The 26,201-nt window shown below is 35.2% G+C and overlaps 1 protein-coding gene across 3 annotated transcripts in view; it reads left to right on the forward strand.

Moving 5' to 3' along the window:
* LOC100370381 (serine/threonine-protein kinase B-raf-like) overlaps window positions 1-26,201 on the forward strand; it is an 87,220-nt gene that overhangs the window by 43,017 nt on the left and 18,002 nt on the right. For 2 of the 3 annotated variants that reach the window (XM_085497219.1, XM_085497221.1), the window contains exons 3-9: window positions 11,325-11,558; window positions 12,602-12,754; window positions 16,091-16,147; window positions 16,541-16,692; window positions 18,315-18,368; window positions 21,007-21,238; window positions 25,857-25,911. In XM_085497219.1, the coding sequence (XP_085353345.1) occupies window positions 11,325-11,558; window positions 12,602-12,754; window positions 16,091-16,147; window positions 16,541-16,692; window positions 18,315-18,368; window positions 21,007-21,238; window positions 25,857-25,911 (937 nt within the window). The remainder of the gene's footprint in view (window positions 1-11,324; window positions 11,559-12,601; window positions 12,755-16,090; window positions 16,148-16,540; window positions 16,693-18,314; window positions 18,369-21,006; window positions 21,239-25,856; window positions 25,912-26,201) is intronic. The other variant, XM_085497220.1, reaches the window with a different exon arrangement.

The following is a 26,201-nucleotide window of genomic DNA, read 5'->3' on the forward strand; positions in this document are numbered from 1 at the left end:
TCGGTATCAATGAGAATCTCAATTATGTCAAATTATCAGATGGTTAACATTCACTGTTAGTATCAATGAGAATCTCAATTATGTCAAATTATCAGATGGTTAACATTCACTGTTAGTATCAATGAGAATCTCAATTATGTCAAATTATCAGATGGTTAATATTCACTGTTAGTATCAATGAGAATTCCTCTTAATTGTGTCAAATTATCGAATTGAGTATTACCGGTAATATGATTTGTGACATTATGAAATATTACTTACAAATGTTTCTGCCAATATATAACATTTGTTTTTACTGGTATAGCAATGGAAGTAATGCATTATGAATTACAACAACTTTTGTATAAATATACAGGGTTTATATGTATATTGTATTAACATGCTCGCAATATACTGAGTAAAATATTGATTGTGAAACCCTTCAATTCATGGGTTCTGACAATATGGTATGCAGTTACAAAAATGTGTGTATTTTTAATTCCATTAATATCAAGTTATATCTTTCTTTAGTGTATATAGTTATAAATAGAAATGTGTTAGAAGATTTTCTATCTAAGTTAACGACCACTTGGTGGCAATGTGGGCTAAATATAGCAGAGGTCATTTTGAAAAGGTCACCTCCATGCACAAGTACGTGTATGCTGACAATGCACGTGTACAAATAGGCCTGTAGATAACAGATTGTATTTATGAGATTTTTCATGGCAATATCTGGATATCTACATCAAAACTGAGTGATGTAAAATAGCAAGTTAGATTTACATGCTTAAATTGGCTGCGTGATTCTACTTGAAGATCAACATAGTTTGCGACCGGCCTTATTAGGAGTGTTTTAAATTGCAGCAACAAGATTAGTATTCCAGATGATATTTTGAAAATGTCACAGTGCTATTATCAGTAATTGGAGTAATTGTGGAAGTGAAGTGGCAGAATTTTGCAGTGTACATGTCTATATAGCCACTATTACATGTACACTACATGCTTGAATCAAACCATGTCTATAGCCACTATTACATGTACACTACATGCTTGGATCAAACCATGTCTATATAGCCACTATTACATGTACACTACATGCTTGAATCAAACCATGTCTATATAGCCACTATTACATGTACACTATATGCTTGGATCAAACCATGTCTATATAGCCACTATTACATGTACACTACATGCTTGGATCAAACCATGTCTATACAGCCACTATTACATGTACACTACATGCTTGAATCAAACCATGTCTATATAGCCACTATTACATGTACACTTTATGCTTGAATCAAACAATGTCTATATAGCCACTATTACATGTACACTACATGCTTGGATCAAACCATGTCTATATAGCCACTATTACATGTACACTACATGCTTGAACCAAACCATGTCTATATAGCCACTATTACATGTACACTATATGCTTGGATCAAACCATGTCTATATAGCCACTATTACATGTACACTATATGCTTGGATCAAACCATGTCTATATAGCCACTATTACATGTACACTTTACGCTTGAATCAAACAATGTCTATATAGCCACTATTACATGTACACTACATGCTTGAATCAAACCATGTCTATACAGCCACTATTACATGTACACTACATGCTTGAATCAAACCATGTCTATATAGCCACTATTACATGTACACTACATGCTTGAATCAAACCATGTCTATATAGCCACTATTACATGTACACTTTATGCTTGAATCAAACAATGTCTATATAGCCACTATTACATGTACACTACATGCTTGGATCAAACCATGTCTATATAGCCACTATTACATGTACACTACATGCTTGAACCAAACCATGTCTATATAGCCACTATTACATGTACACTATATGCTTGGATCAAACCATGTCTATATAGCCGCTATTACATGTACACTTTATGCTTGAATCAAACAATGTCTATATAGCCACTATTACATGTACACTACATGCTTGGATCAAACCATGTCTATATAGCCACTATTACATGTACACTACATGCTTGAACCAAACCATGTCTATATAGCCACTATTACATGTACACTATATGCTTGGATCAAACCATGTCTATATAGCCACTATTACATGTACACTTTACGCTTGAATCAAACAATGTCTATATAGCCACTATTACATGTACACTACATGCTTGAATCAAACCATGTCTATACAGCCACTATTACATGTACACTACATGCTTGAATCAAACCATGTCTATATAGCCACTATTACATGTACACTACATGCTTGAATCAAACCATGTCTGTATAGCCACTATTACATGTACACTACATTCTTGGATCAAACCATGTCTATACAGCCACTATTACATGTACACTACATGGTTGAATCAAACCATGTCTATATAGCCACTATTACATGTACACTACATGGTTGAATCAAACCATGTCTATACAGCCACGATTACATGTACACTACATGCTTGGATCAAACCATGTCTATACAGCCACTATTACATGTACACTACATGGTTGAATCAAACCATGTCTATATAGCCACTATTACATGTACACTACATGCTTGGATCAAACCATGTCTATACAGCCACTATTACATGTACACTACATGGTTGAATCAAACCATGTCTATATAGCCACTATTACATGTACACTACATGCTTGAATCAAACCATGTCTATATAGCCACTATTACATGTACACTACATGCTTGAATCAAACCATGTCTATATAGCCACTATTACATGTACACTACATGGTTGGATCAAACCATGTCTATATAGCCACTATTACATGTACACTGCATGCTTGAATCAAACCATGTCTATACAGCCACTATTACATGTACACTACATGCTTGGATCAAACCATGTCTATATAGCCACTATTACATGTACACTACATGGTTGAATCAAACCATGTCTATATAGCCACTATTACATGTACACTACATGCTTGAATCAAACCATGTCTATATAGCCACTATTACATGTACACTACATGCTTGAATCAAACCATGTCTATATAGCCACTATTACATGTACACTACATGGTTGGATCAAACCATGTCTATATAGCCACTATTACATGTACACTGCATGCTTGAATCAAACCATGTCTATACAGCCACTATTACATGTACACTACATGCTTGGATCAAACCATGTCTATATAGCCACTATTACATGTATACTACATGCTTGAATCAAACCATGTCTATATAGCCACTATTACATGTACACTACATGCTTGGATCAAACCATGTCTATACAGCCACTATTACATGTACACTACATGCTTGGATCAAACCATGTCTATATAGCCACTATTACATGTACACTACATGCTTGAACCAAACCATGTCTATATAGCCACTATTACATGTACACTATATGCTTGGATCAAACCATGTCTATATAGCCACTATTACATGTACACTATATGCTTGGATCAAACCATGTCTATATAGCCACTATTACATGTACACTTTACGCTTGAATCAAACAATGTCTATATAGCCACTATTACATGTACACTACATGCTTGAATCAAACCATGTCTATACAGCCACTATTACATGTACACTACATGCTTGAATCAAACCATGTCTATATAGCCACTATTACATGTACACTACATGCTTGAATCAAACCATGTCTATATAGCCACTATTACATGTACACTTTATGCTTGAATCAAACAATGTCTATATAGCCACTATTACATGTACACTACATGCTTGGATCAAACCATGTCTATATAGCCACTATTACATGTACACTACATGCTTGAACCAAACCATGTCTATATAGCCACTATTACATGTACACTATATGCTTGGATCAAACCATGTCTATATAGCCGCTATTACATGTACACTTTATGCTTGAATCAAACAATGTCTATATAGCCACTATTACATGTACACTACATGCTTGGATCAAACCATGTCTATATAGCCACTATTACATGTACACTACATCATGCTTGAACCAAACCATGTCTATATAGCCACTATTACATGTACACTATATGCTTGGATCAAACCATGTCTATATAGCCACTATTACATGTACACTTTACGCTTGAATCAAACAATGTCTATATAGCCACTATTACATGTACACTACATGCTTGAATCAAACCATGTCTATACAGCCACTATTACATGTACACTACATGCTTGAATCAAACCATGTCTATATAGCCACTATTACATGTACACTACATGCTTGAATCAAACCATGTCTGTATAGCCACTATTACATGTACACTACATTCTTGGATCAAACCATGTCTATACAGCCACTATTACATGTACACTACATGGTTGAATCAAACCATGTCTATACAGCCACGATTACATGTACACTACATGCTTGGATCAAACCATGTCTATACAGCCACTATTACATGTACACTACATGGTTGAATCAAACCATGTCTATATAGCCACTATTACATGTACACTACATGCTTGGATCAAACCATGTCTATACAGCCACTATTACATGTACACTACATGGTTGAATCAAACCATGTCTATATAGCCACTATTACATGTACACTACATGCTTGAATCAAACCATGTCTATATAGCCACTATTACATGTACACTACATGCTTGAATCAAACCATGTCTATATAGCCACTATTACATGTACACTACATGGTTGGATCAAACCATGTCTATATAGCCACTATTACATGTACACTGCATGCTTGAATCAAACCATGTCTATACAGCCACTATTACATGTACACTACATGCTTGGATCAAACCATGTCTATATAGCCACTATTACATGTATACTACATGCTTGAATCAAACCATGTCTATATAGCCACTATTACATGTACACTACATGCTTGGATCAAACCATGTCTATACAGCCACTATTACATGTACACTACATGGTTGAATCAAACCATGTCTATATAGCCACTATTACATGTACACTACATGCTTGAATCAAACCATGTCTATATAGCCACTATTACATGTACACTACATGCTTGAATCAAACCATGTCTATATAGCCACTATTACATGTACACTTTACGCTTGAATCAAACAATGTCTATATAGCCACTATTACATGTACACTACATGCTTGAATCAAACCATGTCTATACAGCCACTATTACATGTACACTACATGCTTGAATCAAACCATGTCTATATAGCCACTATTACATGTACACTACATGCTTGAATCAAACCATGTCTGTATAGCCACTATTACATGTACACTACATTCTTGGATCAAACCATGTCTATACAGCCACTATTACATGTACACTACATGGTTGAATCAAACCATGTCTATATAGCCACTATTACATGTACACTACATGGTTGAATCAAACCATGTCTATACAGCCACGATTACATGTACACTACATGGTTGGATCAAACCATGTCTATATAGCCACTATTACATGTACACTGCATGCTTGAATCAAACCATGTCTATACAGCCACTATTACATGTACACTACATGCTTGGATCAAACCATGTCTATATAGCCACTATTACATGTATACTACATGCTTGAATCAAACCATGTCTATATAGCCACTATTACATGTACACTATATGCTTGGATCAAACCATGTCTATATAGCCACTATTACATGTACACTATATGCTTGGATCAAACCATGTCTATATAGCCACTATTACATGTACACTTTACGCTTGAATCAAACAATGTCTATATAGCCACTATTACATGTACACTACATGCTTGAATCAAACCATGTCTATACAGCCACTATTACATGTACACTACATGCTTGAATCAAACCATGTCTATATAGCCACTATTACATGTACACTACATGCTTGAATCAAACCATGTCTATATAGCCACTATTACATGTACACTTTATGCTTGAATCAAACAATGTCTATATAGCCACTATTACATGTACACTACATGCTTGGATCAAACCATGTCTATATAGCCACTATTACATGTACACTACATGCTTGAACCAAACCATGTCTATATAGCCACTATTACATGTACACTATATGCTTGGATCAAACCATGTCTATATAGCCGCTATTACATGTACACTTTATGCTTGAATCAAACAATGTCTATATAGCCACTATTACATGTACACTACATGCTTGGATCAAACCATGTCTATATAGCCACTATTACATGTACACTACATGCTTGAATCAAACCATGTCTATATAGCCACTATTACATGTACACTACATGCTTGAATCAAACCATGTCTGTATAGCCACTATTACATGTACACTACATTCTTGGATCAAACCATGTCTATACAGCCACTATTACATGTACACTACATGGTTGAATCAAACCATGTCTATATAGCCACTATTACATGTACACTACATGGTTGAATCAAACCATGTCTATACAGCCACGATTACATGTACACTACATGCTTGGATCAAACCATGTCTATACAGCCACTATTACATGTACACTACATGGTTGAATCAAACCATGTCTATATAGCCACTATTACATGTACACTACATGCTTGGATCAAACCATGTCTATACAGCCACTATTACATGTACACTACATGGTTGAATCAAACCATGTCTATATAGCCACTATTACATGTACACTACATGCTTGAATCAAACCATGTCTATATAGCCACTATTACATGTACACTACATGCTTGAATCAAACCATGTCTATATAGCCACTATTACATGTACACTACATGGTTGGATCAAACCATGTCTATATAGCCACTATTACATGTACACTGCATGCTTGAATCAAACCATGTCTATACAGCCACTATTACATGTACACTACATGCTTGGATCAAACCATGTCTATATAGCCACTATTACATGTATACTACATGCTTGAATCAAACCATGTCTATATAGCCACTATTACATGTACACTACATGCTTGGATCAAACCATGTCTATACAGCCACTATTACATGTACACTACATGGTTGAATCAAACCATGTCTATATAGCCACTATTACATGTACACTACATGCTTGAATCAAACCATGTCTATATAGCCACTATTACATGTACACTACATGCTTGAATCAAACCATGTCTATATAGCCACTATTACATGTACACTACATGGTTGGATCAAACCATGTCTATATAGCCACTATTACATGTACCCTGCATGCTTGAATCAAACCATGTCTATACAGCCACTATTACATGTACACTACATGCTTGGATCAAACCATGTCTATATAGCCACTATTACATGTATACTACATGCTTGAATCAAACCATGTCTATATAGCCACTATTACATGTACACTACATGCTTGAATCAAACCATGTCTATATAGCCACTATTACATGTACACTACATGGTTGGATCAAACCATGTCTATATAGCCACTATTACATGTACACTACATGCTTGAATCAAACCATGTCTATACAGCCACTATTACATGTACACTACATGCTTGGATCAAACCATGTCTATATAGCCACTATTACATGTATACTACATGCTTGAATCAAACCATGTCTATATAGCCACTATTACATGTACACTACATGCTTGGATCAAACCATGTCTATACAGCCACTATTACATGTACACCACATGCTTGGATCAAACCATGTCTATATAGCCACTATTACATGTACACTACATGCTTGGATCAAACCATGTCTATACAGCCACTATTACATGTATACTACATGCTTGGATCAAACCATGTCTATACAGCCACTATTACATGTACACTACATGGTTGAATCAAACCATGTCTATACAGCCACTATTACATGTACACTACATGCTTGAATCAAACCTGTCTATAGCCACTATTACATGTACACTACATGCTTGAATCAAACCATGTCTATAGCCACTATTACATGTACACTACATGCTTGAATCAAACCATGTCTATACAGCCACTATTACATGTACACTACATGGTTGGATCAAACCATGTCTATACAGCCACTATTACATGTACACTACATGCTTGAATCAAACCATGTCTATACAGCCACTATTACATGTACACTACATGCTTGAATCAAACCATGTCTATAGCCACTATTACATGTACACTACATGCTTGGATCAAACCATGTCTATAGCCACTATTACATGTACACTACATGCTTGAATCAAACCATGTCTATAGCCACTATTACATGTACACTACATGCTTAAATCAAACCATGTCTATACAGCCACTATTACATGTACACTACATGCTTGGATCAAACCATGTCTATACAGCCACTATTACATGTACACTACATGCTTGAATCAAACCATGTCTATATAGCCGCTATTACATGTACACTACATGCTTGAATCAAACCATGTCTATACAGCCACTATTACATGTACACTACATGCTTGGATCAAACCATGTCTATATAGCCACTATTACATGTACACTATATGCTTGGATCAAACCATGTCTATATAGCCACTATTACATGTACACTACATGCTTGAATCAAACCATGTCTATACAGCCACTATTACATGTACACTACATGCTTGAATCAAACCATGTCTATACAGCCGCTATTCATTAAAATCTAATACCGAATGAAATGTTGGATTAGAGAAGCCAATAAAATCTAATACCAAATGAAATGTTGGATTAGAGAAAGCCAATAAAATTTAATCCCCAAATGAAATGTTGTATTAGAAAAAGCCAATAAAATCTAATCCCCAAATGAAATTTTGAATTAGAGAAAGCCAATAAAATCTAATCCCCAAATGAAATGTTGGATTAGAGAAAGCCAATAAAATCTAATCCCGAAATGAAATTTTGGATGAGAGAAGCCAATAAAATCTAATACCAAATGAAATGTTGGATTAAAGAAAGCCAATAAAATCTAATCCCCAAATGAAATGTTGGATTAGAGAAAGCCAATAAAATCTAATCTCCAAATGAAATGTTGGATTAGAGAAATCCAATAAAATCTAATCCCCAAATGAAATGTCGGATTAGAAAAAGCCAATAAAATCTAATCCCAAATGAAATGTCGGATTAGAGAAAGCCAATAAAATATAATCCCCAAATGAAATGTTGGATTAGAGAAAGCCAATAAAATCTAATCCCCAAATGAAATGTTGGATTAGAGAAAGCCAATAAAATCTAATCCCCAAATGAAATGTTAGATTAGAGAAAGCCAATAAAATCTAATCCAGAAATGAAATGTTAGATTAGAGAAAGCCAATAAAATCTAATCTCCAAATGAAATGTTGGATTAGAGAAAGCCAATGAATTTTCTTCATCCATATATGACTGGCTACTACCACTCAAACATTGTTTTGGGATATAAAATAAAAGTTATATAGTGTTTGACGAAAGGGATTGGTGATACTACTCAAATATTCAAACAATATTTTTCTCCCCGGTGGCTCATAATGAACGAAAGCACACTTTTTTTTTAAATAGTTTTTTGTGCCAGGTGACAGTTGAATGCCACTTTTGTCTAACTTGACTCTTTTTGTATGTGCAAAATGCAAGTGCTAGTGCTGACACATAGTGAATTTTTGCCACAAGGGTCTTATTCATGTTAGGGACTACATGACAGGGCTGTGTGGTCATCTCTCTATCAAATGACAATTTTAATGCGCTATCCTGGTTTCGACCAAGCTCTTCGAACGCATATCGGTCTAACAACATTTTTGAGATAATTCTAGCATACATGTACATAATTAATAATATTGTTTAAAAAGACTAATAATATAATAACTGCAGTAAACAAATCCTCCCATAGTGTGTTATATTAATATGTTAAATGATTCATTATTGACAATTATTCTTATTATAAAACATCCTATTCAAATATATGCACATAAATTGAAATAAGTACATAAGTAGTACCTCGTGGCAAACATGTGTGTACTTTACTTATTAGTCCCCGTGCGTCTGTGTGTCCGTGCGTCCGTCCGGAGTCATATCTCAGAATCCCTTGGACCGATTCCGTTCATTCTTTACATGTGCCTAGTACTTTATGTGGGACATATGCACATGCAGTGGTTTAGCGATTCGATTCAAAATGGCCGACTGGCAGCCATCTTGTTTTTTGAAAATGTTGTATATTGGACATGCTTTGTCAGTTTTCATTCAAATTTAGTACATAGATCATACATGTTAGGATACATGTCCCTGGCCGTCCGTGAGTTCCTGAGTTTTGTCCGTCCGTCCGTCTGTGTGTCTGTCCGTGCATCAGTCTGTCCAGAGTCATATTTCAGAATTCTGTGGACCGATTCCGTTCATTCTTTGCATGTGCCTAGTACCTTATGTGGGACATATGCACATGCAGTGGTTTAGTGATTCGATTCAAAATGGCCGACTAGCAGCCATCTTGTTTTTTGAAAATGTTGTATTTTGGACATGCTTTGTCAGTTGTCATTCAAACTTGGTATATAGATTATACATGTTAGGATACATGTTCATGACGATTTATTTCGCAATTGGATCAAAGATGGTCAACTGGCAGGCATCTTGTTTTTTTGTTTTTTATGCGGTATCTCTTTATGCGTGCTCTGTCAGTTTTCATTCAAATTTGGCACATACATGTACTTTTGACATGTTAGGATGCATGTCCATGACAATTTGTTTCAAAATCTGGTCAAGGATTGCCGATTGACAGCCATCTGACTTTTTGGCCTTACTACTATATTTCCACAATTTATGTACCATTTTCATTCACATTGGAACATACATCATACATATCAGTGTGTTTCGTATTCAGATCAAAGATGGACGAATAACGGCTGTTTTTATTTTTGGCCATATTACTACTACACGGAACACGTGTTTTGATGTAAATAAACAATCTGTTGTATACGCCACTTGGAACTCAAGTTTCAAGGACACGCTTGCGACAACCCCTCTGCTTTAATATGACGAGCACAAAGAGAACTTAACGGGGACTGTGTCATTTTCAATGACTTGTTAAACAAGCATTTGGCCTGGTATATACAACCTGTAAGTTTGCATGCCAACTTGGTATCTTTTTGTGACTAAACTAGAGAAAGTGGCCACTAGAGGGTGCTCACTTTCTGTTTCTAGCGGCATACTGGACTAAATACAGTGCATTATCATGGCAGTGCCAGTCTGTACATACACATCATCATGTATTACATTTCATTTGTATTAATGCTCCTGTTCAACGGTATGGTCAAAAGACAATTGCAAGATTAATTAAAATAAAAAAATATGACAAAGTATGAACCCTCCTAGTGTTTTCAGTGTTATCAGAAAATATAATTTATCCTAGTCATGATGAAATGACAGAATTGAAATCTTCAATAATGAAAAATCCGTCCATGTTATTTGCAGGAATATGAAGAATTGACAGAAAAACTGGATAACTTACAACTGACTGAACAATCCCTTCTGGACAGAATGAGCAATGGAAGAGCATCGCCATCACCACAACCGTCTCCAAATATCATGCCAAACATATTACCAACGATGATTCTACCACAATCTGCAAGACCAACAAACCCACAACCTAAATCACCCCATGCCAACCTTACAAGGGTTTGTCTACCAAATCAACAAAGAACTACAGTAAGTATTGATAGATGGATCTTGTACTGCTCCTTCCACAGTTATCTGACTAAAACTCAGTTCTTCTGTATTTTGACAATGCATTTATGTTTTAGCTTCAGATACCGTACTTATCATGGCATAAAAATATTCATGAAACTATCTAATGTGTCATGGCAATTATTTACAGATATCTAAACTCCAACAAAATACATATTTATAAGTAATTTCCCAAGTGTGTAATATATGATAATAATCATGGTGACGCGATGATCAACATCTAGAGGAAACTTTATATAGCCGTCGCACTAGTTTACATTCTACGCATGTTCGCACTGACCGGTTGGCAAGAACCAAGAACCAGTCGTTTGCACTTAAAGATAAAGTAACTGCGTTGTTCGCTGTTGTTGTTATTAAATATACATGTATCTGTTAGTTAAACAGCTTATGGTCAATGTTATTGCAAGCCTGTGTCGATCAGCGAGCAATGTTTGTTATCATACATTTGCATGCTGGTTGGCAAAAATGTAAACATATGACATCACAGTGATAGCAACAGTAGTAACTGACAATATACATTATCTATGCAATAGCAGTCACCATGATGATGAGATATTGACATAATCGTAGAACACTGTTGTGAAACAAGTCAAATGTGGTCAAATTTCAAATGTCACTTTTCTATGTGACTTTTCTGTAATTTGTTTTTTGCCTGAACAGAACCCTTGCTAAACTACTGCAAAGTCACAACTATTATAAATATGTCTGTGGCTATTTTAGTTTCTGTTTACATGTCTGTTTGTCTATATCGAAGGTCTTAATGAATAATTATGGCTAATTGACATGATTTGAAACAAACGCTATTGATTGGTGACAACTTGAACTTTCAGGTTTTGGGCATTAAGCTATCTAGCACTTGACATCTACATGTAGCATAGCATCCACATCATGTCACTTTCAATTGTGTTAAATTACTATCTTGTGCTGTCATCCATTCTTGCAGCACCATACAATACTTGGGTTTATAAGTCTAGTTTTTAAATGAATATTATTTTTACATTTAGGTTGTTGCTGTTGAAGGACGTACTCTTCGTGACTCTTTATCGAAAGCGATGCAGAGGAGAGGTTACTCATCTGAGACGTGTCTGGTTTTCAGGAAAGATACAGGAGGGCCTGTAGATTGGGATACAGACATGTCATGGTTAGAAGGAGAAGAAGTGAGTTAATAATGTTCACATGACATATATTTTTGTTTACATGACACACATTTATGTCCACATGACACACATTTATGTCCATGTGACACACATTTATGTCCACATGACACACATTTATATCCACATGACACACATTTATGTCCATGTGACACACATTTATGTCCACGTGACACACATTTATGTTCACATGACACACGTTTATGTCCATGTGACACACATTTATGTCCACGTGACACACATTTATGTTCACATGACACACATTTATGTCCACGTGACTCATATATTCACTTCTCGAGAGGAAATTTGGTAGGTGATAATTACCAAGCTAAACAACGTACTTACGTCTGAGCTTAATGTTTGTAAGTTTATCATAAGAAAACATATGTTTGTATCATGTTTTTACACGTATGTATAAATCTCACCATCATTCATTGGCGTACTGAATAGCTGTGGGTTATGTGAATCTTTATTAATTTTACAATTCTGAAATACATCAATTTGCAAAACATTGCGATATAAAATGATTTCTACATAGATTTAATGTTTTTGAATGTAAACTTAGGGGGTCAAAACAGCTGTGTAGCATGTGCACTAAATTGCATATTCAAATGTCATGGCTTAAAATTAAACACACTCCAGTATCAAAATCAGCAACAATTTTATTATATTTCAACTAAGGCCACACTGATTTAATTTTATGGATGACATCCTCTGGAGACCCCAAATCTAATGCAGGAGGGAGAAAAAAAAAAAAAAACCTGCCAAAAAAAAATAATGCTGCTAAAACCACAGGACTACGGAGCTGGTATAAAAATTACGTAATTATCATAAAAACAACAAGAAATAAATAAATATTAAATAAATATTAAATGAAGCAAAACTATAACAAATTATAAGAGGCTCGATATTGAAAAAAAAAACAACCAACAAAAATTTGGATGCAGAAAATTATGTACATGTATCTTTATGAAAATGTGTCATCTGATCAAAATACATGTATTACTGACTGTGTGTGCAAGCAAATTATCCAAATCAAAAAATGAAAAAAAAAATAATAAGAAACTTTTCTTCATCTCAAAAGCAGACTTAGCCCGAGGACCTTCCTCTGCTTTCGTTGCAGTTTTGTCGGCTTCAATGCGGACAAAGCAACTGAACTGACTTGTTGCCTGACTGACTTTTAGGCCATCATACACCTCCACTCCTCTCCCATTTTTCTCATCATTGCAGAAGAAACGCGGGACAGCCACTCTGGACAATATGTCCTTAAAGTTGTCTGGGCGAAACTCGCTAGCTGCTACCAATCTCTCGTATAGCTATGTAAACGTCACATCTCCCTGGCCGACATCAATTTCGTAGCAGTCTACAACAATCCCTCCGTTTTTTCTCTGTACTTTTATGCTCACGTATTTTGGTGGCTTGGTCGCCATGTTGGAATTCCCGGCAACGCAATACACATGTGCAGAAGATCATTTATGTCAAAATTGGGTCGTTTTGAGTTAGTCCAAAACGAGTTTTACGACAAGCCGGCGCTTTGCGACAATATGAGTCGGCAAGTTCTGGACAGAAAACCAATCTGTGGAGACTCGTCGTCGTTGATTTTTTTTTTTTTTTGAGAACAGACGAAAACTAATGCACACGCGGATGTCATCCATAAAATTAAGTCGGTGTGGCCTAACTTGCGATAAAAGTAAAAAAAAAATAAAAAAGGAAAAATGTTGGCAGATGTGATTCAAATGTGAATGTGATTGTAAGCTAATAATAAAAGAACGTGTTCTCAAAATTCAAAATAACTTTTTAAAGGTCTATAAAGGTTTTATCGTATGCCTTATAGGTGTAATTACAATTTTACCACGGCGTGACCTTAAATACATGACGTAATTTATAATGACATGTGTTGTTTTGATGAAAACAAGGCGTGCTAGGCCAGGCATGATATGGGAAAATATGTCCCTCATGTGAGGGCGCACTTACTATAGGGTAACAAGGCCAGACAATACTAGGTATATGATAAATGCTATAAACAGCGATATCTCTCTCTCAATTACCGTATTTGTTCTATTAGAAGCACATACATGTATAAATCGCCAAACCCTGGATTTGTTGTTTATTGAATTATTAAAATATTACATGAATGGACCATATAGTATATACGTAAGTGCATATACTATCAACAGAGCAAATATTGTATCATGTACTGGTACATTCATCAGCATCACTTACTTCATGAATATAATTTTTAAAAATATGTAGGAAATTCATAAATGGTCTATTGTTCCATTGTACTTTACTTGGTTGAATTCTAATGCGTGTGTTTGCCAAAAACTTCCATCAGAATCTGGAGTAGCTCAGTCTGTCTTACATGTACCTGCTGTGGTTTATGTAGGTTCAAAAATCAACGATTTCAATCATTTAGGAAGAACTCTACTATAAGTGAATATGTTAGTGAAGTTTATGCGAGAGATCTTGACATGGGCCAAGTGTTGGGGCTGAGTTGGCACATGTTGGTAAACAAATTGATCTTGGTCCCAATATAGAGTCAAGATGTCGAAATCGAAATCATGCCCTCAGTGGTGAATTTAAGAGACTATAGTATATATTGATTTCTAAGTTTTTATGACAGCTATGTTGATAAAACTACACAATCCAATTATCCCAGTATTCTATGTGAGTTTGCACACTGTACAATTCACTGTGGTGGTTTGAATACCAGCACCAACCAAGAACAAAATGAATGCAAAATGTTGTGGGCGACTTTCTTATAGTGCTTACATTGACATGAACAAAATGGTTTTGTTTTGAATTCTTCTTTGCTGTTTTTTTGCACAATGATTAGTAATAACAGCAAATAGCATCAGGCACAAGTACAGAACAGAACAGAAGAACATAAAGTCTTGCCATGTTTGGGTCAATAGATTGTCGAAAGAGAGTACAATTTCAACATGAGCCCAGTGCATCCTAAGTGGGTCCCAACCTGAGAGCCACATAACATGACGCAACTGCTGGTATTGTAAACATGGCTAAGACAAGCTAGACTAGTGTATGTGATCGTGAACAGTCCACGCTATGTGATAGTATGGCTGTCTTAATTTGACTCAGACAGTCAAGTTGCAATTATGTCGTTTCAATTAAATATTGCCTTTATATGTTTGTCATGCATCAAGACTCTTCATTGAGACCATTTAAATTCACATTTTGTCTGCTGTCTGAATCATCTGTAAATGAAAAAGGGAAACAAAAAAGCGTTTGTGATGTCAGATATAATGGAGACACAGAAAAAATGATCACATGACCAAGAGTGATATAAATACTAAAATATTTCTTCCTTTTGCATTTCAGCTTTTAGTACAAGTCAATGAACACTTCCGAGCAACAAGTAGTATATTACATAATTTTGTAAGTTTTTTCAATTGTTTGTTTTTGTATTTTATAGAAAAAACTGTATTAAGAATCATGTGATCACTCTGATGTAGTAAAATACTTGCAATTTGAAATATTAGAAGTGCATCTAGAAAGCACTTGTAAAGAAGTTTGCTGATTCTGTTCTAAACTTTTTGGATTTCGGCATTCCCATGATGTATCATTGTGAGAAAAAGATGTATAATAATAAAGTTATTGCGAGGATACTGAAAAGTATGCACTCAGACAGTATGCCCTCGCGTCAACCTCTGCTGCGCGTTGGTCGATACTCCCGCTGTACTGTTTTCGTGCATACTTTACCGTCTCCTCCTAATAACCTCATAAAATATTGGTTGTCTCAGCTTTACTTTATTTATGTTTTTTTCTCAGGTTCGGAAAACATTTTTCACATTAGCATTTTGTGATAGTTGTCGTCGACTTCTATTTCATGGATTTAAATGTCAGACATGTGGCTATAAGTTCCATCAACGCTGTGCCCAAGATACTCCCCCTCTTTGCGTATCAGGCAATTTTTATAAAATGTAAGTAATACATGTACATGTATATGTGTTTGTTTGTGTGAAACAGTGGGGTTTTCTTATTGTCTCTTTGGTAACATGTCTTCCATGCGTTTCTCTTTAATGTTTATGTATACTGTACAAAACATTGTTCATTTTAGCTAGCATGTTATCTTAGCTAATTAGCTATCATGTTTTCTTTGGTGAAGTTAATCACAAATTTAAAATCGCAAATAATTTGTGCAATGGCTGGTTTGTTCTGAATTAAGGTACAGCCAAATCATGTAAGAAGCCTCATTTGCTGAGATGACATGTTACAGTAATAAACTTGTTGGTGTGGCTGGCTATATTTAGAAAAAAACATTTTGGGTGAAAGTGATAAGGTGGTGAAATGTATTAGGATTCATTCTATGTCTCCTGAAATCCATGACAAAATCTTGCATGAATGATATAGTGCCCTCTATGGTGGCATGCATGAATTCTTTTGATACTTGGTGTTTACCTCTCTGTCTATGAAAGGAACCTATGTCAATTTATTCATTATGCTCATCATGTATTAAATATATTACAATTCTCCAGAAAACATAAATTACACAAAAGTCTACAAAAATATTAATTACCTACTTCTAGTAGGGTCTTCATAATACATACACTGCAAAGCCTGCACACAACAGGCATTTAGATAAAGAGTCATCCTAGTCAATCAGAATGTGGTGTCAATAATTACTAGATTAATGCTGATTGAATATGATTAAAACTAAAAATGTTGGATGTTATATTATTAAAAATGTTATGTCTTGACATCCATTAATTTCTAGTGGTTGATCTACTAATCCCTTGTTATTGAATTGTAGCTATGTTACTACTCTGATGACTTATGGATAGTCTCAGATAACACTCTTCTGGGATTCTTCAGTTTCGGGATTAATTTTAAATTATGAAGTAAAAAACTTGTGCTACCCGAACTAGCTTCTTTTTAAATATGAACCTTAGTTGTATGCATGTTACCTGTATTCCAAACCCTGGTAGGGTTTAATGCTATAAAGGAAGTCAGAGTTTCTATAGAAACGGGTACATCCAATCTATATTAGGTCTTTGTCATGTATTGATGGAACCTTTTACTTGACAACATTTTTATTTTCACTAGTAAGTCTCATCAATTCTTAATTACTAATCTCTGATTCATTAAATTGTAGAAAGAATGATTTACATTTTGGAATATTAGAAATTACAAACTATGATACAATAGCTGTTTGTGTTTGTTTTGTTTTTTGCAGATAATATTGCTTTTTGCTCCTAATTCACCTATAATTTGCTAATATTTGGCAGACTTTTAAAGACTAAATGATGTATTATCTTTAGTCATAGCACCCTCATGTGTTTAAAATATTTTTTTTTTCTGAGTTAAGTAGGTGAATAATATGATTAATTAAGTAGCAAAATAATACATTCATTCCAAATTCCAGTACTTGAAAAGGCCTTGTCTGCTGCGTAGAGTACATCACACACTTGATATATATTATCTTTACAACTATTTACTATATGGTTTCTTTCTTGCCCTGAATGCTAAACAGTTTTGAATTAAATTGTCATGTGTTGGTTTGGATATTTTTGATGCTATATGTATGTTTGTTTTTGGATTTCAGAAGACTTAAATGGACTAACAATAATGTTCATAATTATAGTTTTAATAACGAAAGGTAACATAGTGTCCACATTTTTTGGTGACGGGGGTATATACCGGTATATATAGTTTATGGTATAATTAGTATTATTTATGAGACATACCCCGTCTCATCCATCAATTCAATTTGGTTTGGGTAATGTATCTGTACCTCAAATTCACAGCTAGCTATTTGTTGCCACCTTTTCATGTCTGTGTACAATAATTCAATCATTGTGTAGAGTGTCAAAACAATTCCAACATATTTATTTTGCTTGTTTTCATATTACAGATATTATAAAAATATTATAATTATGTACAACGAATAACATGCTTGTTGATAATTTATTTTTGTGTAAATCATCGAAAAAAAGTAAATGTGCACATTGTGGTTACTGCCACCATTGTTATTGTGCACATTGTGGTGACCACCACCATTGTTATTGTGCACATTATGGTGACCACCACCATTGTTTATGTGCACATTGTGGTGACCACCACCATTGTTTACGTGCACATTGTGGTGACCACCACCATTGTTTATGTGCACATTGTGGTGACCACCACCATTGTTTACGTGCACATTATGGTGACCACCACCATTGTTTATGTGCACATTGTGGTGACCACCACCATTGTTTACGTGCACATTGTGGTGACCACCACCACTGTTTATGTGCACATTATGGTGACCACCACCATTGTTTACGTGCACATTGTGGTGACCACCACCATTGTTTATGTGCACATTGTGGTGACCACCACCATTGTTTACGTGCACATTATGGTGACCACCACCATTGTTTACGTGCACATTGTGGTGACCACCACCATTGTTTACGTGCACATTGTGGTGACCACCACCATTGTTTACGTGCACATTGTGGTGACCACCACCATTGTTTACGTGCACATTGTGGTGACCACCACCATTGTTTATGTGCACATTGTGGTGACCACCACCACTGTTTATGTGCACATTATGGTGACCACCACCATTGTTTATGTGCACATTATGGTGACCACCACCATTATTAATGTGCACATTGTGGTGACCACCACTATTGTTAATGTGCACATTATGGTGACCACCACCATTGTTTATGTGCACATTGTAGTGACCACCACCATTGTTAATGTGCACATTGTGGTGACCACCACCATTGTTTATGTGCACATTGTGGTGACCACCACCATTGTTTATGTGCACATTGTGGTTAATGTCACCATCGTCTAATGTGCGCAGTGTGGTTACTGCCACCATTGTTAATGTGCACATTGTGGTGACCACCACCATTGTTTATGTGCACATTGTGGTGACCACCACCATTGTTTACGTGCACATTGTGGTGACCACCACCATTGTTTATGTGCACATTGTGGTGACCACCACCACTGTTTATGTGCACATTGTGGTGACCACCACCATTGTTAATGTGCACATTATGGTTAATGTCACCATCGTCTAATGTGCGCAGTGTGGTTACTGCCACCATTGTTAATGTGCACATTGTGCAATTCTAACCATACGTGTACGTGTACAGTCTGGACATACATTCCAAGATGGCTATCAGCTGGATTTGCCTTTAAATAAAATCTCACAATCTTTAAAGTATTATTGTTCTTAATAATTTAAATATATTCCTTGTAGTATATACTGTAAAACATGTCTTTTTCTCGAATTTAGCAAGAGAACTGATTCGCTAATTCAAGATGTTGCTAATGACTTTATAGTCAATTCAAAATGGCCACCAAACAAAGAAATCAACAATGACAAGAGAGATTCGCTAAATCAACATTTCGCTATTACGTCATTTTACTACAATTCGCTAAAATTGCATGTCGCTTTTTCAACATGTTTTACAGTACCTAATCTATTAGAGGCAGATTACTCTGCATAATTCAGATATGTGACAGTTTTGAAAGCCATCTTAAAGCTAGCGGAAGCTACATGTATGCTCAGGCTGTATCTATGTAACATGTATATGTCTATATATTAAATTTTATCTTGTTTCATGTCTTTCTTTGTGAACATACAACACGATGAACTCTGAAACACAAGATTACAAGATTAGAAGATTTTTTTGCATGATGGAAAATTCCTCAATTTTTCTCCCCAATTTTCTTAGTGCCTGAAAATCTAGATGTTTTACTTTGTTTTATATGTTATTTATTTTAATTTTTGTAGAGCATTGCAAGTAACATTTCAGATGTTTTGTTGGCAGAATGAAATCAATATGGCCGCCACGTTACTATAGTGATTGTGAAGGAAACCAAAGACAACATAAAAAATAAGGAAGCTGGGATATTCCTATTTTTCAATTTTCATTCTGCTTTTTTTTATTCTGCATATTCATTTTCTTTTTTTTTACTCAAAAAAAGTAAAATCTGCATAAATTCATGTTTTGTTCATATTTTCCCAATGCATCGTAGATGTATCCTGCATGTAATCTAGAAACCAATGGTCAAACTAATGTCTGTTCTCTTAAATCTTTATTCTTGCAGCCATTATTCACAAACTACTGCTTGTAAATACATGATAATTATTAAAATTTTCTGATGCTACACTTGCCATACTTTAACATTCACTGCATTTTAAGTTCAATTCTTATCCCAGGTCTTCCTTATTACATAAAGTACTCACCTTTCAACAGTGTGCATATTCCGTTACTTAGGTTGCTAGGGCTAAAAGGAACTGGTGCTGAGATGCCATCAGATTCACGTAGCGTGTTTCTAGATTCTGATACAGAACAGAATGATCCAGGTTATGGCAAGGGAATGACACTACCACTAGGAGCCACATCGTCACCACAGCATATACCCAAACCTGGTCTACCGAGAGAACGGTCTACCTCAGCTCCAAGTATTAATTTAGTCACAGGGGATCATGACAGTAAAACTCTTGAGGTACGTCTCAAATCATGCACACTTACTCTTTTTCTCAACTAAACAATTAATACTGATTCTCTTTTACTAAAATATTGAATTCTTTGCCTTTTCTCAGTAAAACAACACTTTACCCGTTCTCGTCAAAATAGCTAATTCTTCACCAGTTTCACCAAAATGATTTTTTCGTATCAAAATAACACACACTTAAACCTTTCTCACCAAAAAACTCTTATTTCTAGCTTTTCTGACCAAAATTACTCACACTTGACTCATTCTTGCCAACTAACTCACCTTTCCCACCAAAAAAAAACGTGCATGTTTATTTTTAATTAAACTTACTCCCATGGGAATCTCTTGGTCTTTCATTGGTACAAACTAAATTCAAACAAGACATGAAAGGTGACAATTTTAAAATGGTTGAATTGTAAATGTTTTTCAATTTATTCATTATTTCTCATACTTCACAACTGTCGTAATATAAACCATCACTATGAGCAGATTGGTCTTTGTTAAAACATGAAGAACTTCCCTCTTAATTCTATTACAATTGACCTCCTTTTTATCAGAATACTCTATCAAATCTATGAGCAATTCAACATTATGCCTCAAATCAACATTGAAATTAAAATAAACAAATAGTTATAGTGCAAAAGTTACTTTTATTTGAAGCAAACCTTCTGTAGAGGCCAAAAAAATGCTTCTATGTAAATTGCACATAATTTCAATTTATTTATTATAAGCAAATGTCAAATTACTCGTACTGTAATGCATAACAAATAAATGCACGCAAATTGCATTTTGAGATAAAGTGATGATTCAGAATTGACAGTATGATACAAGATTGACAGTATTATATGGGATTGATGGTATGAAACAGGATTGACAGTATGATACAGGATTAATGATATGATAAGGGATTGACAGTATGGTACAGGATTGATGGTATGGTACAGGATTGACAGTATAATACAGGAGTGAAGGTATGATAAGGGATTGACAGTATTATATGAGATTGACAGTATTATATGGGATTGATGGTATGAAACAGGATTGACAGTATGATACAGGATTACCGTATTTATCCGGGTATAAGCCCAGGGTCTTGAACATGGAAAATTGCCAAAAAGAAGGGGTGGGCGTTTGCCAGGAGATCCCCGGAAAAAAAAAAACGAAAATTCGCGAAAATCGGCAACACGCAGTTTGATCGAACTGCCGCAGGGAATAGAACGGTAAATGAAAACATGTAACGGAAATAAATGAACAATATGCAACACTAGAAGTAGAACAAAAATAATGTATTGCTTATAATGTGACAAAAAACCAGAAATAATAAAAATCGACAGTGAGGAATCATTTGAATTAGGATTTTCCCGCCCACAAACACGCGTGAACTCAAAATTAATTAAAATGTCAGGGGTTAAACTGCGTAAAATGATTTCCAGTCTCGACAAATTACGCATCAACCGTCATACAAGATCAATAATAATTTACAAATTTACACAGTAAAAATTATAAAAATTCATAGCTGTTTGAAAAAAAACTTCTCAGATCTATATTTGTACGTTCATTGCCATCTTCGTCAAACTCAAAACCCTCAAAGTCCAAGTCGGCGTCACTGTAGCCGTCGAACAAAATCCCTACAACTTATTCCTGAAGTTCGTCGATATCGTCCCACACAATTTGCACTTAGCACTTTTAATCCACGGATTTCGCAGTCTGTCAGCTTGGCACTTTTCATTCATGTCTAATCATAATAAAGAGACAAGAAAAATGGGGTCGCTCTGCTGCGATGGCACACGATGCTTTTGTTTACAGTCTAGCAATCGTCTTTGACCTTTATGCATCTGCTTTACTGATTGGCTGATAATGACATCACGACAAGTATTTTATCATAAAGGTCAAATCGTGACATTGCTTTTTTATCAGACTCAATGCTTATTAATCACGGTGAAAGTTATCATTCAGCAAGTTCCTGCGGTTGGAATGTCTCACTATATGAATATCGCGGTGGACTTGAAATAGGAAGTGTTTTTTTTATCCAACGACAGAAGAATGTTTTCATGACGGTGATGAAAGATGGTAAAAAAGTTGGCAGTCTTCGGTGTGACATTGCAAAATTGCTGACCCCAGTTATGGATTCGCAAGCTGCTACAAAATATTTTATAAAGCCAAAATAACGTGATTTCAACCCCTCTCCCAGGTACGGGTTGCTACAATATTGCAACATTGGTTTCATTGTCGACGGCGCTAAAGCCGATCGAGTGCGACACTTGCGGCTCTCCTTTTACGATTTGCCTGAATCGTTTCTAAGTTACTAAGGAAGCACAAACCAAACGGCCGGCCATTTTTAGGGCCACGACATATTTTAAAAAGAGAACTACCATTTCTGCTTTAATATATATTTTTATGGACTTGCTGACTGTTATGATTCAGAACGCGCTGCCCTGAAGGCAGAAAGCTGTCACAGCTATTTTGCGTTCACCCCTTGTTTTACGCAATTAACATTTTTTATAAGTATCACGACAGTCTTCAAGAAAGTCAACTGTTAATACAACCACAGTCAACGAATAGAAAATAGTTTTTTTTGTAGAAAAAGACCCCTTGGGCGTGTGCCCGGATATGACCTCAACTCCTTTATTGTGTCAAAAGTGGGGGGTGGGCATTTGCCCAGGCATGGGCTCTTACCTGGATAAGTACGGTAATGATATGATAAGGGATTGACAGTATTATATGGGATTGACAGTATTATATGGGATTGACAGTATGGTACAGGATTGTCAGTATGATACAGGATTGGCAGTATGATAAGGGATTGACAGTATGGTACAGGATTGACGGTATGATACAGGATTGATGGTACGATAATGGATTTACAGTATGGTACAGGATTGACTGTGTGATACAGGATTGATGGTATAATACAGGATTGATGGTATAATACAGGATTGATGGTATGATACAAGATTGATGGTATGATACAAGATTGATGGTATGATACAAGATTTATGGTATAATACAGGATTGATGGTATAATACAGGATTGATGGTTTGATACAGGATTGATGGTATGATACAAGATTGATGGTATGATACAAGATTGATGGTATGATACAAGATTGATGGTATGATACAGGATTGATGGTATAATACAGGATTGATGGTATAATACAGGATTGATGGTATGATACAAGATTGATGGTATGATACAGGATTGATGGTATGATACAAGATTGATGGTATGATACAAGATTGATGGTATGATACAAGATTGATGGTATGATACAGGATTGATGGTATAATACAGGATTGATGGTATAATACAGGATTGATGGTATGATACAAGATTGATGGTATGATACAGGATTGATGGTATAATACAGGATTGATGGTATGATACAAGATTGATGGTATGATACAAGATTGATGGTATGATACAAGATTGATGGTATAATACAGGATTGATGGTATGATACAGGATTGATGGTATGATACAAGATTGATGGTATGATACAGGATTGATGGTATAATACAAGATTGATGGTATGATACAAGATTTATGGTTATAATACAGGATTGATGGTATGATACAAGATTGATGGTATAATACAGGATTGATGGTATGATACAGGATTGATGGTATAATACAAGATTGATGGTATGATACAAGATTGATGGTATGATACAAGATTGATGGTATAATACAGGATTGATGGTATGATACAGGATTGATGGTATGATACAGGATTGATAGTATGATACAGGATTGATGGTATGATACAAGATTGATGGTATGATACAAGATTTATGGTATGATACAGGATTGATGGTATGATACACGATTGATGGTATGATACATAATTGATGGTATAATACAGGATTGATGGTATAATACAGGATTGATGGTATGATACAAGATTGATGGTATGATACAAGATTGATGGTATGATACAAGATTGATGGTATAATACAGGATTGATGGTATGATACAGGATTGATGGTATAATACAGGATTGATAATATGATACAGGATTGATGGTATGATACAAGATCGATGGTATGATACAAGATTGATGGTATGATACAAGATTGATGGTATGATACAAGATTGATGGTATGATACAAGATTGATGGTATAATACAGGATTGATGGTATAATACAGGATTGATGGTATGATACAGGATTGATGGTATGATACATGTACATGATTGATGGTATGATACAAGATTGATGGTATAATACAGGATTGATGGTATGATACAGGATTGATGGTATGATACAAGATTGATGGTATGATACAAGATTGATGGTATGATACAGGATTGATGGTATGATACAGGATTGATGGTATGATACAAGATTGATGGTATGATACAGGATTGATGGTATGATACAGGATTGATGGTATAATACAGGATTGATGGTATGATACAGGATTGACAATATGATACAGGATTCTCAGTATGATAAGGGATTGACAGTATGGTACAGGATTGACAGTATAGACAGTATAGAATTGATGCTTTGATACAAATTGAAATTATGATATGGGATTGACAGTCTGATACAAGTATGATACAAGGTGGCTTTATAATATGAGATTTATAAAAAAAAAATTTCTTTTAACCATAAAAATAGGAACTACAATTATTATCAAGACATCACAGAGCTGCTCAGTCGTCTGCTGGTCCAGGTAAGAATCATACACAATCCTGTACCATGTTAGCTGCCTGGTGCCTGTACTGTTCACAGCACGCACACTGTTGGACTGCCTTGGGATTAAGGTTTCACTACACTACAAACTTCTATCGCTGTTTATTGCCACAAAGAAAAACAAATTAAATTACATTTATGAACCATTGAGATACAAAAAAACAATGAATTGCTGAGTTTTTGAAAATGATGTTTTTGTTATTCAAGCGAAATCAGATAGATAAAAAATATTAATAGCAATATTATATATGTGCTCTACTGAAAAAAATC

This window comes from Saccoglossus kowalevskii, chromosome 3 (genome assembly GCF_978046115.1).
Source record: "Saccoglossus kowalevskii chromosome 3, keSacKowa6.1, whole genome shotgun sequence".
Classification (NCBI taxonomy): domain Eukaryota; kingdom Metazoa; phylum Hemichordata; class Enteropneusta; family Harrimaniidae; genus Saccoglossus; species Saccoglossus kowalevskii.